Source organism: Chamaea fasciata, unplaced genomic scaffold (assembly GCF_029207755.1).
Source record: "Chamaea fasciata isolate MVZ Bird 193981 ecotype frontalis unplaced genomic scaffold, bChaFas1.0.hap1 SCAF_15, whole genome shotgun sequence".
NCBI lineage: Eukaryota > Metazoa > Chordata > Aves > Passeriformes > Sylviidae > Chamaea > Chamaea fasciata.
Genome location: NW_027094100.1, coordinates 14,398,655 through 14,416,555, shown reverse-complemented (window position 1 = coordinate 14,416,555; position 17,901 = coordinate 14,398,655). Strand labels below are relative to the sequence as shown.

At 49.8% G+C, this 17,901-nt stretch overlaps 2 protein-coding genes across 3 annotated transcripts in view; both read left to right on the top strand.

Moving 5' to 3' along the window:
* UBTD2 (ubiquitin domain containing 2) overlaps nucleotides 1–3,920 on the top strand; it is a 39,900-nt gene extending 35,980 nt beyond the window's left edge. Inside the window, exon 3 of the mRNA XM_066197109.1 lies at nucleotides 3,429–3,920. Coding sequence (XP_066053206.1) covers nucleotides 3,429–3,826 — 398 coding nt within the window. The 3' untranslated portion in view covers nucleotides 3,827–3,920. The remainder of the gene's footprint in view (nucleotides 1–3,428) is intronic.
* A 13,173-nt stretch (nucleotides 3,921–17,093) lies between these two features.
* The window catches only part of STK10 (serine/threonine kinase 10), a 42,447-nt gene continuing 41,639 nt past the window's right edge, over nucleotides 17,094–17,901 (top strand). The window contains exon 1 of one of the 2 annotated variants that reach the window (XM_066196828.1): nucleotides 17,094–17,319. In XM_066196828.1, coding sequence (XP_066052925.1) covers nucleotides 17,164–17,319 — 156 coding nt within the window. In that variant the 5' untranslated portion in view covers nucleotides 17,094–17,163. The remainder of the gene's footprint in view (nucleotides 17,320–17,901) is intronic. The other variant, XM_066196827.1, reaches the window with a different exon arrangement.

Sequence of the window (17,901 nt, the reverse complement as noted above, 5' to 3'; positions counted from 1 at the left end):
GATAGATAAACTCTGAACTGCTTAGGGGTGGAAGCAGTATTTTAACCAATCCTTTTTAGCATTTTCCCTTCCAAATCCAGTGAAATATCCTCATAATCTTCAGAAAACAAAGTGGGTTTTTTTCTTGTGGCTGGCAAAGCAATTAACTTCAGAATGTTCCTGTTCCTTGTGCTTGATGATCACATCTGCTTATTTTTTTCCTTCTGAAATTCTCAAGCTGTCTCCTACCTGGATAACAACCAACAAGAAGCTCTGCCTTGTAGCTCCTTCCAGAATTCCTCACTCTCCAAGCCGGTGTTAGTTCTGAAATGTTAAAATAATCCCATCTGGTCTTGGTTTTTTGGGTTTTGGGTTCTTTTTTTTTTTGCATTGTGTCTTCTTTTCTGCCACCCTTCCTTTCTGCTGCTTTCCTGCCCTGGAATCTGCCCCTTCCGGGGGTTTCTTTGGATGATCCAGCAGTGGAAACTCCAATCCTTGAGGCTTTGGCATCTGAACCTGTTCTGGTTTGGGGAGGGAAAGGGAAACCAGGCTCAGTTGGGATGTGGGATGGTTGTTCCTCTGTGCTGCCTTTTGCTCCTCTGGTTTGAGGAGGATGCATCCTTCCTGCTTGCCTAAGGAGCAGAAAAACAAAAACAAAACAAAAAAATTATTTCTCTCTTGTTTTCCACTTTCTCATAAAAACTTGATATTCTTTTAGCTGGCCCTTCCAGCTAAATGTGGTCCAAGCTGCTGTGTCCTTCAGGCAGGATCAGAAATGTGATTTTCAGTCAGAACAGCAAGGTTAGGAAGTGTTTCCTAGTTGGTGTGTTTGATTTCCTGGGGTTTTCAGTTAGAACAGCAATGTTAGGAGGCGTTCTCTGGTTGGGATCTTTGATTTCCTGGGATATTTTGTCAGAACAGCAATGTGAGGAGGTGTTCCCAGGTTAGGATGTTTGGGGACATTTTCAGCAGGATGAATGGGGACTGGGATTACTGGTGAGGTTTGCAATAACCTGTCCTTACATTAACAGTTTGTTAGAAACCATTTCTCAGCCTGGGACGGGACTGTGGGCTTTTATTGGCAAGAGCATTCTGCTGCTGTGTCTTTTTCTCTTTATATGTTTTTTATTTTAGCTGCAGACCTCCGAGTTAGCTGCTGTTTGAGAGGATTGGTTTTAATATCCCTTATCTGATGATGATTAAGGAATCCAGTGTTTATAGCATCAGCTTTGACCCCCATATTAGTTCAGCTGGGCAACCAGATAAATGATGAAGAAATTCCTCAGCAAGCTCCCCCCAAGTTGTTTAAAATTAACTCTTGGAGGTGCTCTTCTAAAGTTGATGCATTCTTTTTAAGACAAATGGCTTTTAAAGAAATTTTAGCTGCTTTAGCTGCATTGAAAGGCTGTTGGGGTTTGGATTTTGGCTTGTTTTTAGCAGCAAACTTGTTTCTGTGTCTGGAATTTAGTCCCTGGGACGTTTAGCAAAGAGATGAGGAGTGAAATGAAACGTTGTGAAACAAAACTGAAGTGTGGGAACTTCAGGCTTGGGTCAGTAAATGACAAAGAGCCATGAAATGGTTTGGGTCCAGCACAGCTTTGATAAAAGTTGATTTGCTCTGAAATTCATTAATGGTAAAACACTGTAGTGGGTTGATGTAATTATTTAATTTTATTTCCTTTTTTTGTTTTGTTCTCTCATAAATCTCAGGGCACAGATGCCTTGGTGCTACCTGTACAAAGCGAAAGCCTAAAATATTGACTTTCTGATTGATTCCCTCTGAGTTTTCACAAACATAATTTATCCTTAAAACAGAGGATTTCTATCCCAAAAGTTTCCAGCAGAAGATGCTGCTGTTACACTGGGCTGGGTGACACCACATATCCCTGAGTTATCATTTTATATTGTGGTCATTTTGCTGATCAAACAGCAAAGTTTAAGACAACTCAGTTTCAGCATGAAAAAAAAAAAAAACAAAAACAACCTCCAAATAATTAAAATAAAAACAAAAAAACCCCTTAGTTTCTAACAAGGAGCACTTGGCTGTTGTGTGCAGAACAGAGTCAAAGAGGTTTTTAATATTCTGTAGCTCAAGGACTTGGCTCCTCTTCAAACATTCCCGGCTCCACAAGGATGGGTGATTTGGCAAGTGACTGTGCCCCTCTAGGGGCAGAAATGTGGAAATTGGTTCTACAGGTAAATTCAGAGCAGGGGACGGGGGGGGATTAACCACGGTGAGAAGGGATTCCTGCTGGGATTTGGGATGCAGCTTCCTCACTTTCCCAGGCTCTGCTTTCAGCCTTCTCTGCCTTGAATCCTTAAAACAGCACAGAAAATGTGCTGCTGCTTTTGTAGGGTAGTACTTGAAATCTGTTTTATCAAGTAGAAAATCTGTTTGATAAAGTAAAAATCTCTTTGATAAAGTTACGCTGTGAAAAGCTCACCCTGTATTTGACACTTCAGCACGTGGGAGAATTCCTGAGCACCCAGGTTATCCAGATTATCCCAAGGGAGTTTGGGGAAATAAAAATCCCTCCTGACACTCCAGGGCTTGGAATGTGGGAGTCAGGGATGCCGTGGAAATGCAGGATCCCGGGTGTTGTTGCTGTGGTGGTGCTGGAGCCGCAGCCCTGGGTGGCCGTGTTTGTTTGTCCTGGCAGCGCTCCCTGGAACACTGTAAAAACCATCCCAGCGATCTGGGCACGTTGGAGAAGTCACAAAATCCTCCTTTCACGGCGTTTTCACAGCTGGAGGGGCAGCGTGAATCGGTCCAAAGTGGCATTTGCTGGACCTGAGCCTTGGCCATGCTGCTGCTGTGGAAGATTCCTCCTTGGAATGATGCAGTGGGAGCACCTCCTCATCCCTCCTCCCCGCTCTGGGGGTTTATCTGCAGGGATGGGGGTGTTGGGTTTCCAGGGGGTGCTTTTATCTCTACCCCAAGTTTCTGTGTGCAGACAAGGTGAGGCATTGATGATTTTGGTCTGGTCCTTTACAGCTTTTCACGTTTTCAGGTGAGTGTGATTTGCTTGACTGAATAACTCCTGCAAAAGCTGACCTTGCTGCCACTGAGATCTCTTTAATTGTTGGTCCTGCAGGAGGATAGATAAACTCTGAGCTGCTTAGGGGTGGAAGCAGTATTTTAACCAATCCTTTTTAGCATTTTCCCTTCCAAATCTAGTGAAATATCCTCATAATCTTCAGAAAACAAAGCTTTTTTTTGTGGTTGGCAAAGCAATTAACTTCAAAACGTTCCAGTGTGGTCAAAACAGAAGGTGAAAACAGAGTGACAGCTCGGTTTTGTGCTTTAAAGCCTGAATTCCCACCTCACCTCTTGGGTGGTTGAACAGCAGGGCCAAAACTCCCCGGAGTGACCACTCCTGTGTGAAACATGCCAGGGATCCCCACTGATTTATTTTTTTTTTTTTTCCCCCTCTTCTTCTCTCCTCAAGGTGCTCTCACCGAGTGCTACGATGAGCTGGGCAACCGCTACCAGCTCCCCGTCTACTGCCTGGCCCCACCCATCAACATGATCGAGGAGAAGGGTGACCTGGAGACTCTGGACATCCCTGAGCCCCCTCCCAACTCGGGGCACGAGTGCCAGCTGCGCCTACGCCTGTCCACGGGCAAAGACCTGAAGCTGCTGGTGCGCAGCATGGACACCGTGTACCACATGAAGCGGCGGCTGCACGCCGCCGAGGGAGTGGAGCCGGGCAGCCAGCGCTGGTTCTTCTCCGGGAGGCCCCTGGCAGACAAAATGAAACTGGAGGAGCTGAAAATCCCAAAGGACTACGTGGTGCAAGTCATCGTGAGCCAGCCCTTAGCCAATCCCACCCCGGTGGAAAACTGAAGTTTTTTTCCGCCCCCCCCTCCCCGCGCTCGGTTCTTCTCTCTCCGCCGCCGTCGCTGTTTTGTGGGGTTTGTTTTCTCTGCCCTCTCTTCTTCTTCTTCTTCTGGTTTGGTTTTTTCTTTGGGGGGGGGGGGGGGGAGGGGTTGTCCTGCTCGTGGATGGGTTGCGAGGAATGACCAGCAGAAAAAAAAAAAAAAAACAAAAGAAAGAAAAAAAAAAAGAATTCCATCTGTGATGGAAATCTGCAAAAAAAAACCGTGAAAAACGTGACCTGGCCTCTGGGGTTTGGCTGATCTCGTATTGAACACGGCAGCGAGAGGAACGGGGCAAGGGCAAAGGAAGGCAAGGGAAGAGAGGCGGGGAAGAGATTCTTCACTTAATACAGATATATAATGATCCTGAAACTGCCAGGGGTGTGCCGGTCCACGAGGCCGGAGCAGCAGAGAGCACTTTTATTTAAAAAAACCAACTTGGAGCCGAATCAATGTATCCAGTTCCGTATCGGCGACACCCGCAGTTCTGCAGGAAGGAGCCGCTCACGGGGATCCCTCCGGCTGTGCCCGGGCTCTGACGAGGCACAGCCAGCCCTGGGCAGCGCAGCCGGGCTGGGCTTTGCTCTCTGGCAGCTCCTGGCGATGCTCAGGCCAGGCAATTGTACATTCCAAGGTGGCGGTGCAGCCCTGTGCCACCGCTGGCTCCGAGCCTCAGGCAATAACTCGGCCCCGGCTGCTCTGTACTGTACTGTCATTTATTGACCTGCTGCAGCAGCCTCAATTCCTGCCCCGTGGGCCCCTCAGTCTGTGCCTGCTGAATTGCTGCCCCTCACATCACAGAGAGGCTGTGCTCAGGTCAGCCAGGGCTGGGAGGGGGCAGCCCCTGTGCCCCACAGCATCCCTGGGCCAGGTGAGCCTGCAGCTCCTCCCGGTGCCATGGACTGCAGCTCCCCATGCTTCCCTGGAGGGTACAAAGCATGGACATGAAGGATTGCAGCTGCCCATGCTTCCCTGCAGGGCACAGAGCGTGGATTGCAGCTCCCCATGCTTCCCTGCAGGGCACAGAGCGTGGATTGCAGCTCCCCATGCTTCCCTGCAGGGCCCAGAGCGTGGATTGCAGCTGCCCATGCTTCCCTGCAGGGCACAGAGCGTGGATTGCAGCTGCCCATGCTTCCCTGCAGGGCACAGAGCGTGGATTGCAGCTCCCCATGCTTCCCTGCAGGGCACAGAGCGTGGATTGCAGCTCCCCATGCTTCCCTGCAGGGCACAGAGTGTGGAGATGGTGAGGATGCAGCTTTCGGGGTGTCACTTTTGGGCAAGCCACCAGCCCTGGAGCTGTGGTGGCACACCAGGACAGCTGGAGGTGTCCCCACCAGCCCTGGGCTCCCCCAGGCACTGCTCTCCCTTCAGAATGTACCAGGGGCCCTTTCAGCAGATGACAAATCCTTTTGTGGTCTCAGAGATCACTTTGGGGCTGGGGGATGCAGTTTGTTCCCCCAGCTGGAGCTGCTCTGCACCCCCTGCCCCTGGTGGAGACCAAGGCCCTGCTCTTTTCATCATCATTTCTGTTTTCCTGGGGTTTAAGCCATCACGGAAATCACTTCTTCCAAAGTCAAAGGTGCTCTTAATATGGGAAGAGCAGATTTATTTTTTTTCCTGGTTTTCTGTCTTCCCTCTGTGAATTAAGTGAAACCTGGAGGATTCCCTTGACAATTTTAAACTTCTGCTCCTTCAGTAATTCCACTGAAATCGAATTTCTGGCGCTCAGAAACCCTGAGGGAGTTCTTGCACCAGAGTCAGGATGATCAGGGACATCCCAGCAGGTGGAAGCAGAATTTCACTGATGGTTGGGAAGCAGAGCCACGTTTTGTTTGCATTTTTCCCACCCCACCCTGCCCAACTCCAGCTTTTTTTGGTCCTCATTTTGTATCAAACCTGGGGGTTTTCAACAGCTCCACTGGCCCCACTTGGTGCAGGATGCCTGACATGCAGTGGCAGAGCTGTGGAAAGGAAAATGAGTTCCCTGTTCTCATAATCACCAAAGTGACTTGCTTTGCTTTTCTTATTTTTTTTTTCCCCTTTATTTTTAAAGGTGAAAGTGAGCTCATCAATACTAACCTAGAACAAGTTTTCTATTGTGGAGTTCTTTGGGTTTTTTAAAGTAAATTTGATTTACTATACTTGAGGGGTTTTTTGCAGCCAAATCTTTTGCATTCCAGGGGAGGGGGGAATCTTTGCTACTTAAACGAGTCCAAAAATCTCTCATGGTTTTTCCCTGGGCAAAGGATGGGTTCCTGCCAGGAAGACACTACTTGTCTTAAAAGGCATAATTTATATGTCTGGATAAATGCTCTTTATGGTGTCATTTCCCTCCTGGAAAGGGGGGAAATCCTGATGGGTTAAGGAGGAGCAAACCTGGAGCTGTGAACACTAAAACACCACTTATTTTTTTATTTTTGTAGGATTCTTCTTTTTTTAATTATGTTTTTTTTTCTATTTTCATTCAGGCAATTCATCACCAGGTGCTGGTTTTGAGGTGTAGGGGCTGGGATTGCTCCTTCTTCCCCTGTCCCCCCTCTGAGCTGCGAAAGGCTCAGTTTTCTGACACTGTTGCAGATGATCATGTTTGATCTGAATTGCTTTCGTGGCAGGGAGAAAAGGTGATGCTCTGAAGGCCATGTTGTGAGTGAGTTCTGACTAGAACAGACTTTGTTCATGAAAATTCTCTTGAACAGCCTCCCCCTCCTTAATCACATATCAAACCCTGAAAGGATTCAATGGTGAAATGCTTTTCGAGGTGACAGTGAAGACTTCGACCCTCTCTGTGTGAAGTGACAGCAGTGCTGAGCACGTGGCTCTGCAGAAACACAATTTTACAGGATTTCTATCAGGAGAGAACGTTCAAATTTCAAAATACCTGTTAAAAATATCAGTAACAAGCCGCAAAGGCACGTGGCTGACGAGGCCACGCACGGAACTGGAAATTGTGACATGACAGAGAACATTTGTGCCTCAAAGGATTGAGTTTGCCCTAAAAGTTGGGCTTTGGGGCAGATCCCAATGCAGGGGAGTGTGGGGGGAGTTTGGGGGGCAGAGGGGGTGAAATTTGAGTGCAGGGCATGGCTGAAAGTGGCTTTAATCAGGGGCTGTCCCTTGGGGCCTGGTGGGTGCTCAGGGGAGGATGAAGAAGCCCAGGGGAGGATGGAAAGCCCCAGGAGAGGATGGAAAACCCCAAGAGAGGATAGAGAACCCAAGGGGAGGATGGAGAACCGCAGGGGAGAATGGAGAGCCCCAGGGGAGAATAGAGAAGCCCTGGATGGCAGCAAGAGGGTGCTGGCAGCATGTCCTGGCTGGGTGTTGGCCCTTGGGCTGCTGTCCCCACTCTCAGGCCCTGGGGTGGAAATGATGTCATGAAATTCTAACGCGCACGACACAAGCGGGGAGGGAAGAATCAATCTGGGGTTTTTCAGTTCCCCCCCTCAGCCCTCTGTGCCATTCCTGCTCAGCTCTGCCTGGGCACTGATGCCAGGAGAACCTTTTTTTACCCTGTCAGTGACAGCTCTGTTTGACACAGCTCAGATTTTTCTACTCTCTCTCGTCACTTCTGCCCGAGCCAGAAGGACAGACCTGACAAAAGTCACACTCCTGAACAGCTTGAAGGGGCAGAGAGGCACAAACACCTGAGCCTGCCAGGGCCAGGGAGCCCCCCCAAAAAACCCCAAATGTGCTGCAGGTCCATTTGGGGCACTGCAGAAGGATGCTCAGGGTCTTCTTCCCCACCCCAGTGACAGCTGCTCCTTCAGAGCCCCCCAAATGTCCCTGCCTTGGTGCATGGCAGTTTTGGGGGTCCTCCACACAAAACACAGCTTGGGATCCATTCCCTGAAAGCCTTTGCTTCTCTGGAGCTGGGGAATCGTTTGGAAAATGAATTGGTGCAGGTTGGTGGTGTAATAAGTTGGGTTTTTAATGAACACCTTAAATTTGGGGTGTAACAACACCAAAAAAAAAAACCAACCAAACCTTCAGCCCAGGAGCAAGCGAACCAACCCCAGCTTTTCTTTGCCTTCCACAGGAAGTTCGGGGAAGGAGAGGAAAGAGGGAACCTTTGGAGCAACTGTGCATAATGTTTGGTGAAGGTCAATGATAACTTGATAAAAATATTGCTGTAGTGTGATGTGCTTCTGCATATATATCCATTGCTAGTAAATAATGTAAAATCTTTTTTCTTTTTCTTTTTTTTTTTCCTGAAAGTATTAAAAATGCAAAAAAATGCTCTTTGTTACAATGGTGGGATGCTTTTAGCCATGGAGCTCTGGAAGCATTTTTGCTGTGTAGGTGTTGACAAAGTGAATGCTGAACGTTTCTCCATGTCTGTGATGCTTCAGAAATGGAAGGGGCAGCTGCATTTTCTGGCTCTGGAGCTCTCTTTTCCAAACTTCTCCGTGTTCCTGTACAGACATCAGAGACCCTGCACCTTATGCAGAGAATGTTTACATTTAAAAGAAAAAAAAAAAGGATTTTTTTTTCTTTTTTTTTGGCTTTTTCCCTGTGCTGCTCAGATCCTGTTACTTTGAAATGAAAGTAGTCTCTGTTAGAAAAAGGGTCTTTTTTCTTTTTTATTTTTGGGGGGTTTTTTTGGGTTTTTTGCCCTTCCCTGTAATCAAATCCCTCCTGGATTGTGGCTGGAAGCTCTGGGACAGCTTGGACTCTTCTGGAGTGGGATTAGAGGTGCTTGAGGAAGGTGTTTAAACAAAAAAAAAAACCAACCCTGCCTTGGCTGTGAGGATGAGCTTTGTCCACGCTGCAGCTTCCTTGGAAAACCAACAAATCCTGCTCCAAAGCCTCTGGATGTCGTGGCTGCCTTGCAGATTCCCCGGGAAGCCTCGGAGTCGGATTTCCCACATTCTCCTCCCCAAATGATGAATGTCCTGCTGTCCCCTCTGCAGCCACCCAGCACCTTGTGGTGGTTTGGAGACACGAATCTGCTCCAAGGTTTTCCTTTCCCAGGAGTTGTTTGGGGTTTCTGTGTCCTGCAGGTGCCTCTCCCGAATTCCATCCTCGCGGATCCTCCCTGGGGATGGAGTTGGAGCTCTCCTTCCCGAGGGGACACACTTCACTGAGCCTACACCAGGCGGGCAGCTGGAACGTGAGATATTTCAACCAAAAGGCTTCTTAAAAGTGATCTTTGAGACTTTAAACCAACGCATCTGCTGGATTTTTTTCCACGGAGAATTTGTCCCGACCCTCGGAGCGGGGCCAGAGGAACTCTGGATTTGTGCATTTCCCACGTGGAGACCACTCAGTCAGAGCCACGGGGCAAAGAGACAACTTCAAACCCTGACTCCTGCCTTAAAACCTCTCGTTCATCTCCTGAGCTCCAGAAAATCCTGCACCTGCTCATTCCCAGATCCCTTTTTTTTTTTTTTTTTTTTCTTTTTCTTTTCCGTTCGGAGATGGGAACCCGCTCCAAAGGCTGGAGACAATTGAAGGCGACGGGAAACGAAAGGAATTGGAGCTGGTGGCTTTATTCAAACAACAAACTGGTCTTGGCTTAAAAAAACAAACCCTTATTTGTGCCTCTCAAGTCCAGGGAATGTTTCAAAAAGAGGTGGATTTGAGCAATGCTGGCCAGGACTGCGGCGGTGACACTTGGTGGCACTTGGTGGCACTCTGCTCCCGTGTGCTCTGAGCGAGGGCCTCGGCTCTGTGTCCTCTCTGCCTCATGGGAACGGCTTTCAAAGATGGCTGGTACCATCAAATTTGTACTTCTTGAATAAATACCTTCATTTTTATGGTAAAACTCCCCGTGTGAGCCTTGGTTTGTGCCGTGGGGTTCCCGTTCCCATTCCCGTTCCTTGGGATCTGCTGCTGCTTTTGGGATCGCCCCAGGAAACACCCAGGGTGGGGGGATCCCAGGGATGGGGCTGTTCCTTTCCCCTCTAACTTTTAGGAACACTTTTAGAATCAAATATTGGTGCCAAACAGGCTTTTTAAAATATTTTTCCCCTCCCTGATCAGGGAAGAATTCCACAATTCCAATTTTATCCTGCTTTGAACAGCAAAAGTAACTTCCAAACTGCTTTATGGGTTTTTTATTAACACCTCACAGGTTGTCTCCAGACTGATAAATTATTTCTTATCCTAGGAGAGATCTTTCACTGCTGAGAGCAAACCACCCTGAATTCCCGGTGGGAACGCTGTGCAAATTTCCTGTATTTATAACAAAACAAAATTTTAAAAATTGAACTTTTTCCCCCCCTGCATTTAAATAATAATAATAATAATAATAATAATAATAATAATAATAATAATAATAATAATAATAAAAAAAATCCTGGCCATGCCACGCCTTAAGGAATCCACTCAGTGTCCTTTTTCCTCCTCCATTTTCTCCAGTGGGGCTTTTGGCTGGGAGCTGGAGTTCTCCAATTCCTCCATTAGCTCTGAGACCCCTAAGGGACACGTTTTAATTATGAATTTGGGGGTGTGTGTGACGATGTTTTATCTTGCAGACAAGGTGTGAAATCCGTGGAGAATGCAGGGCCTGGAGACGTGCCTGGCTCTGGGGATCAGTTCCTTGCTGAAGGAAAATAATGGCTCTGGGTAATTGTCCTGTAATTACATTCCCTGACACTTCGTCTTAATTCAGGTTGGCGCTTTTATAGTCTTGATTAACTACCAGAGGTGTCAGAGGAGTAGGAATAATTCTTGGTAGGCCACAGCTAAATATTTTCAATTTTTTTTTAATAAAATTCAAGGAAATCAGGGTAATTTCACTGTAGAATTGGGGATGTGAGTTACAAACGAGAGTGTGATTTTCCTGGGAATTTCCCCTTCACAGATCTAAAAACACATAATTTTTATTCCTTTTACATGGGAGTGTGTACATATATTGTCTTTAATTTATCCACATTCCTTTTTTTTTAATAGATATTCATAAAATGCAAGGTGCAAAGCTGCCATTCCATGAAATCACGGGATGCTTTGGGTTGCAGGGGACCTTAAAGAGCATCTTGCTCCAAACTTTTTCCATGGGCAGGGACATTTTCCACTCTCCCAGCTTGCTCCAAGCTCGGATTTGGAGCATTTGAGGGATTGCACCTCCCATGGGAGGCCCTTTTGGGGGGCTGGAAATTTCTAATTTAATTATTCCCTCGTTTTGCAGCCATCCTGCTTCCTTAGAGAGACTCCAGAGTCTGGAGGGGGCTCCAGGGATGTGTGAGAGGAGGAATAAATCCACGGGGTGAACAGCCAATATTGAAAATAAAAACCTCCTCTCTTGCCTCCCCTCCACGTGGCCTTAATTAGGCGGGTTCATTAATGAAGCCCACGGCGTTTCCTGTTTGTTGGGCTGCTCTGGGAAATCAAGGCACGGAAAATTCCCAGACCCTCGTGCATGGAGGACCAAACACAGCAGAGTGTTGGTTTTTTATCTTCTTTTCTTCGTGTTAGAGCCGGGATTAAAGCACAGGAGTCACAGTTTTGTGTTTGGACTCGGTGTTTATTAATTCTTATCTCTAGCACAGCCTCACCAGTTGTGAGCTCTGACTAACAAGGGAGAAAATGGAGCTGTCTCTAACTCTTCCCAAGGTTATTTAAGCATAAACTATCCAATAACGAGGTGACACCGATATTATTTATATATTTGGCCCAATAATGACCACCCAAGGCTTGAAATGGGGACCTTTTTCACCCAGTTAGACAAAACCACCCAAAACCAAGAAGAAGAAGGTGAAGAAGGAGGACTTAGCCAACACCTTAAATCCTTCATATCGATTTATATATACATTACTATATACTAAACCCCCAAATGCTAAGTTTTCCACCCTGTGATATCACACACTTCTATCCAAACCCCACACCCACAATCTCAGTGCTGTCACTCAATTTTGGGAGCCTTTTCCACGGCCTCAGGTCCAATGCAGTGTTTGCCTGGGGCTCAGTGCCTGTCAGCACAGAAAGTCTGGGATTCTCAGTGCCCAGGGTTCCGACAGCAGAGAACACAGGGCTCCACCTGAGACCTCGGAAAAGGCTCCCAGATTCAGAGACCACAAGCAAAAATGTGAGTTTTTAGTTTAGACAGAAACATATTAAGCTGGGTAGTGGAGTTTTAAGGTTTTAAAGTTAAGATACAGAAGTAATTACAAAGATAAGAAGTTTTAAGGTGTAGCTCTGTAGGCTCTAGGGGATCCCTCCCTTCCTCTTTTTTTTTTTTTTTTTTTTTTTTTTTTTTTTTTTAGTGTTTTTGTTTGTTTGTTTGTGGGGTTTTTTAATGAGTTTTGTTTTTGTTTGTTTTTATGCGTTTTGGGGGTCTTTTTGTTTGTTTGGTTTTTTGGGGTTTTTGTTTTGTTTTGTTTGTTTGGGTTTCTGGGGTTTTTTTGTTTGTTTGTTTTTTTTGTCCAAGCAGGAGATGTCAAACATTTCGTATCCCTGCAGTTCAGCTGTTCATTTTGGAGAGGAGGCAGATCCCACCTCACAAGGCAGCCCTGCCCACCAGGAATTATTCCAGAGCAAGACCACGAATCCAGGCTTGATCCCCTTCTCCAAAAGTTTCCTGACTCAGGAGAAATCAACTCCAGCTGATTGCCTCGGGCACCCAGAGCACTTCCCTGGCACAGGCGGCTGCTCTGCCCTCCCAGATGAGGTGCAGATGTTGCAGTGATTGACAACATCTGGATTGGGAGGGCTGGGAGTGGCCTTTTAACCAGGCAGCCCTGCAGGGGCAGCATCAGCACAATTTGGGGCTGAAAAAATACATATTATAATGTAGATATTATAACTATTGTTAATAATAGATTGTTATTTGATAATATTTATATTAAATTAGTATAATGATATTGAATAATAATAATAATAATAATAATAATAATAATAATAATAATAATAATAATAATAATAATAATAATAAATTATAATGATGATAATTCATTTCAGGAAATCCTGGGAGGGATTTAGAACTGTCCAGAGCAGGGGTGGGGTTTGGTACCTCCCTGTGCTGCCAAACCACCCAGGGCAGGGGCTGCAAACCCTGCAGGGCTGAGGTGCAACCACCTCCAAAAAATAACCAGAGAGGAGATGCTGGTGGGTCAAAGAGGAGAATTATCCATAAAAACAGTAATTAAATGATTGCCAGGGAGCTGGCAGCACAAAGGAGGAGTGAGGTGATGTCCCTCAGCTCTCCGTGCCCCTGGAGCAGGTGGAGACGCTGTGAGGGTTCAGGAACAGACCGTGAGCTCCGATTTCCTGCCCGCAGAGCCCCCGGAGCACCGAGCAGAGCTCACACCCAGACAGCAAAGGGCACCTCCCGCTCTCGCACCCGCAGGAAATGCCAGAATCCTGCTGCTTCCTGCCGTGGAATCACAGCTGCTGTGATGGGCTTGGGATGTGCTGGGAGAGAGACCCACAGCAGGCAGGCTCCAAAGCTGCTGCCAGTGAGCCACGGAATGGTTTGGGGTGGGAGGGAGCTTAAAACTCATCTCAATCCATCTCCTGCCAAGGGCAGGGACACCTTCCACTGTCCCTGGTGCCTCCCAAGCCCTGTCCAGCCTGGCCTTGGACACTGCCAGGGATCCAGGGGCAGCCACAGCTTCTCTGGGCACCCTGTGCCAGGGCCTCACCACCCTCACAGGGAAGAATTTCTTCCCAGTATCCCATCTAAATCTACTTTCTGGCAGTGAGAAGCCATTCCCAGTATCCTGGCACTCCAGGCCCTTGGAAATCCTCTCTCCATCTTTCCTGCAGCTCCCTCAGGTAGTGCAAGGCCACAATTGTGTCACCCCAAAGCTTCTCCTGTCCAGGTGAGCAATCCCAGCTCTCTCAGCAGAGCTGCTCCATCCTCTGCTCATCCTGGAGCCTCCTCTGGGCTCTCTCCAGCAGCTCCAGGTCCTCCTTTGGGAGTTCCTTTCCCATCCCTCCATGTCCATGGTTGGCTTTTCCCTCCCCAAATCCCACAGGGGACATCCCCAAAGCTGATCCTGGGCCAGAGCAGAGCTGCAGATCACGCCCATCATCAAAGCTGAGCTTTAGGGCTAATCCTGGCTTTACCCTCTCCCCCCCCCATGGCATTCCAGCCCAGTGGGTGGAAGAGCTGCAGGATCTGATCCTCATTCTGCTCAGTCCCACCGCGGAGAAAGCAATAAAACCTCCCCTGAGGAGAGCAGGGAGCTGTCAGGCACGGCCTGCACGAAGCTGAGAGCAATAATTAGCAGGATTTATTTCATTTGAAATGCCCACCGCTCCCAGTCAGGCTGCACAGGCAATTAACAGCCCGGAACAGACACGAGGTGCTGCTCAGAACTCACGGACAGTATTAATGAGATGATTTATGAGAGAGCCACGTGTGATTTCTGCCCGGAGAAAACGTGAAGGTGCTCATTGCTGTCTGTCAGTCTTCTCCTCCTGTCTTCTTTTCCCGTTTCCTTTCCCACCCCACCACTGGAGGAAAAAAAAATTTACTTTTCCAACAAACCAGAAACGCCAGGAAAGCCTCACATTTTTCTTCTAAAGGTGTCACTTTGAACAATTATTTTCAGTCCTCTTTAATCTCCTCCAGTGCAGCGCAGAGGGAGAACTGAACTAGCTCCAGGATTTGAGTCAAACTCCCCCCAAGTGAAAACACAGAGGGCAAACTGCCCCTGATAAAATAAACTTGCAGCTTGGGCTGATTCTGCCACCCTTAAATCTCTGCCAGTGGGGGAAACCCGTGGGATCATTTGAGCTGGAGCACCATGAGGGGCTCCCGAAAACACCCTGAAAATATCTTCAAATACACTGCAGAGCTGTAGCACGGGGTGGGGAAGCACTGCGCCAGGGTGAGGGGCTGCAAAAAGCCTCGTGTGGAGCACTTTTGGCAAGAAACCCCCAAAAATGCTGCTTAACACGGACCACGGCTGAGTTTGGGAAAGGGTTACTCGGAATTGGCTCCAGAAATCCCCTCTTGCCCCGTGCCCCTGACATCTGGCACAGCTGGAAGGATGTCCTGCATCCCTGGCCGGGGTTTTAACCACCTGGATTTTGTGTTCCTTGTGCCAGGACCTGGTTCTCATGTTTGGGCAGCCTGGCCTGGGGGTTCACACCCTGCTGGGACACGGGGGACAGGAATGACATAAATTCCATCAGGGCTGGAGGCTCTCGGAGCTTTGTCTGCCTCACAATTAATTCAAGCAGGGCTGAAATGGATCTTGGTGGCTCTGCCTGAGCCTCACAGCCCTCGGGAGCTCAAGGCCAGGCCACTGTCACCTCCCAGAGCAGCAGGGAGGACACAGAGCTGTGCCTGAGAGCTTTCTGGGGGGCTGCCAACCCCTGAATTAACCCAGCCGCTGGCTAATTAATATTACAGAGCGCTGCTGTTGTTGGAACATCTGAAGTGCAATATTTGTCACGCCACCGATCCCTGGTTTTAAATCCCAGGTGATGCAGGGTCCCTTCCCAAAACATCACATGGAACATTTCATTTGGAGCATTAATGCCGATTTAAAAAAAAGAAAAAAGTTTTTAGGAGATTTTACTGCTCAGGTCATTCTTTCAGTAACATCCAGGAGCTAGAAATACTCTGCCAGCATTAGTTTTTTAACAGCAAGGATAGGGAAAGGTGACAACCAGCCCAAGGGACAGGGAAAGATGACAACCAGCCCAAGGTTTTAGGGAATTATATATCAGGGAATTTGTAAGATGTCGCGAAGATCAGAGGCAAGAGGGAGCCTATGCTGAGTTTTGCTGGAATTATCCTTCAGGATGGAGCGTGCAAAGTCCCCCCAGCCCGTTCCTGAGCCCCCGGCCGCGTGCTGGGAGGTGGATTTGGGGTTAAACCCTGGCAGTGCGGGTCCGGCCGGTCCCTGCGGGCTGCACCGCCGGGGGGGTCCCCTAGATGTCCCCATTCCCCCAGATGTCCCCTTTCCCCTAGATGTCCCCATTCCCATAGATGTCCCCATTCCCCCAGATGTCCCCTTTCCCCTAGATGTCCCCATTCCCATAGATGTCCCCATTCCCCTAGGTGTCCCCTTTCCCACAGATGTTCCCATTCCCATAGATGTCCCCATTCCCCCAGATGTCCCCTTTCCCCTAGATGTCCCCATTCCCCTAGATGTCCCCATTCCCATAGATGTCCCCTTTCCCCTAGATGTCCCCTTTCCCCTAGATGTCCCCATTCCCATAGATGTCCCCTTTCCCCCAGATGTCCCCTTTCCCCTAGATGTCCCCATTCCCATAGATGTCCCCATTCCCATAGATGTCCCCATTCCCCTAGGTGTCCCCTTTCCCACAGATGTTCCCATTCCCATAGATGTTCCCATTCCCATAGATGTCCCCTTTCCCCTAGATGTCCCCTTTCCCCTAGATGTCCCCATTCCCATAGATGTCCCCATTCCCCTAGGTGTCCCCATTCCCCTAGGTGTCCCCTTTCCCCCAGATGTCCCCATTCCCCTAGATGTCCCCATTCCCATAGATGTCCCCATTCCCCTAGATGTGCCCATTCCCCTAGATGTCCCCATTCCCATAGATGTCCCCATTCCCCTAGGTGTCCCCATTCCCATAGATGTCCCCATTCCCCTAGGTGTCCCCATTCCCCTAGGTGTCCCCATTCCTATAGATGTCCCCACTCCCCCAGATGCCTGGCTGAACTGTGTCAAGCCGGACAGAGCCGGGCCGTACCCAGACTGAACCGTGCCAAGACGACGGGGCAGAGCGTACCCGGGCGGAGCCGTGCCGGTCAGGGCGGACCTTGACCCGGCTGGGCAGTGCCGGGCCGTACCCAGACCGAACGGTGCCGTGCCCGGGCTGAACCGTGCCCGGGAAGAGCCGTGACACTCTGGGCGGGCCGTGCCCTGTCTGGGCCGTGCCGTGCCCGGACCGCGCCCTGTCTATGCTGCACCATACCCGGGCCGAGCCGGGCCGTGCGGGGCGGTGCCGGGTCCGGACCGTGCCCTGTCTGTGTGTCTGTCCCGTGCCATACCCGGGCCGAGCCGAGCCGTGCGGGGCGGTGCCGGGTCCGGACCGTGCCCTGTCTGTGTGCCTGTCCCGTGCCATACCCGGGCCGAGCCGAGCCGTGCGGGGCGGTGCCGGGTCCGGACCGTGCCCTGTCTGTGTGTCTGTCCCGTGCCATACCCGGGCCGAGCCGAGCCGTGCGGGGCGGTGCCGGCCGGGCGGGCGGAGGATGCGGGCGGCCAATGACTCTGTCCCGGGCAGCCCAGCCCAGCCCAGCAGGTGGAGCGGCTCCGGCTCCATGTGCTCGGCTGGAGGCGGCCCCGGTGCCGGTCCCGCCTCGCCGCTCCCCGGGCTGGCAGCGGCTCCGTCCTCCCGGGGCCGGAGCGGGCGGCGGCTCCGCAGCTCCCGGGGCCTCACTCCGGGATGGCTTTCGCCAATTTCCGCCGCATCCTGCGCCTCTCCGCCTTCGAGAAGCGCCGCTCCAAGGAGTACGAGCACGTCCGGCGGGACCTGGACCCCGGCGAGGTGTGGGAGGTGGTGGGCGAGCTGGGAGACGGAGCCTTCGGCAAAGTCTACAAGGTGGGTGCTCGGGGGGTCCCGCGGGCCGGGCTCGGAGCGGCTGCGCTGCCCGGACACCGCGGGGCCGGCTCCGCATCCCGTTAGCCGGGAGGAGCCGCACGGGCACGGCCGCCGGGCTGGGCTCGGGAGCGCAGCGCTCCGGGAGGGGAAGGGAGGGAGAAAAACCTCCTTCTTTTCTTCTTTCTTGCCTTTTTTTTAAACTTTTTAAAATTTTTTTGGTTGGTTTTTTTGTTTGTTTGGGGTTTCTTTGTTGTTGTTGTTGGTTTTTGGTTTTTTGGTGGTGTTTTTGTTTGGGTTTTGTTTTTTTTTTTTTTTGTCGCCCTGCATCGCCCGTTTTTCAGAGCGATGCTTTTTGTGAGCAGACCCAGGCGCTGCCTGCCAAAGCCCGCCGCTGCAATGAATGGAGGGAGGAGGTTTCTTGGAAATCGCCACTTCCAGGGCTGCCTCCAAGGTTTTTTTGACTCTCCGGGGGCTGACACGGGATTTGTATCCCAGCGGGTGTCGCCGGCAGGGAACTCGGAGCGGCCGAGAGGAGCCGCGTCCGGCGCTGTGAATGTTTAACCTTCGGCGTTTAGGGACGCG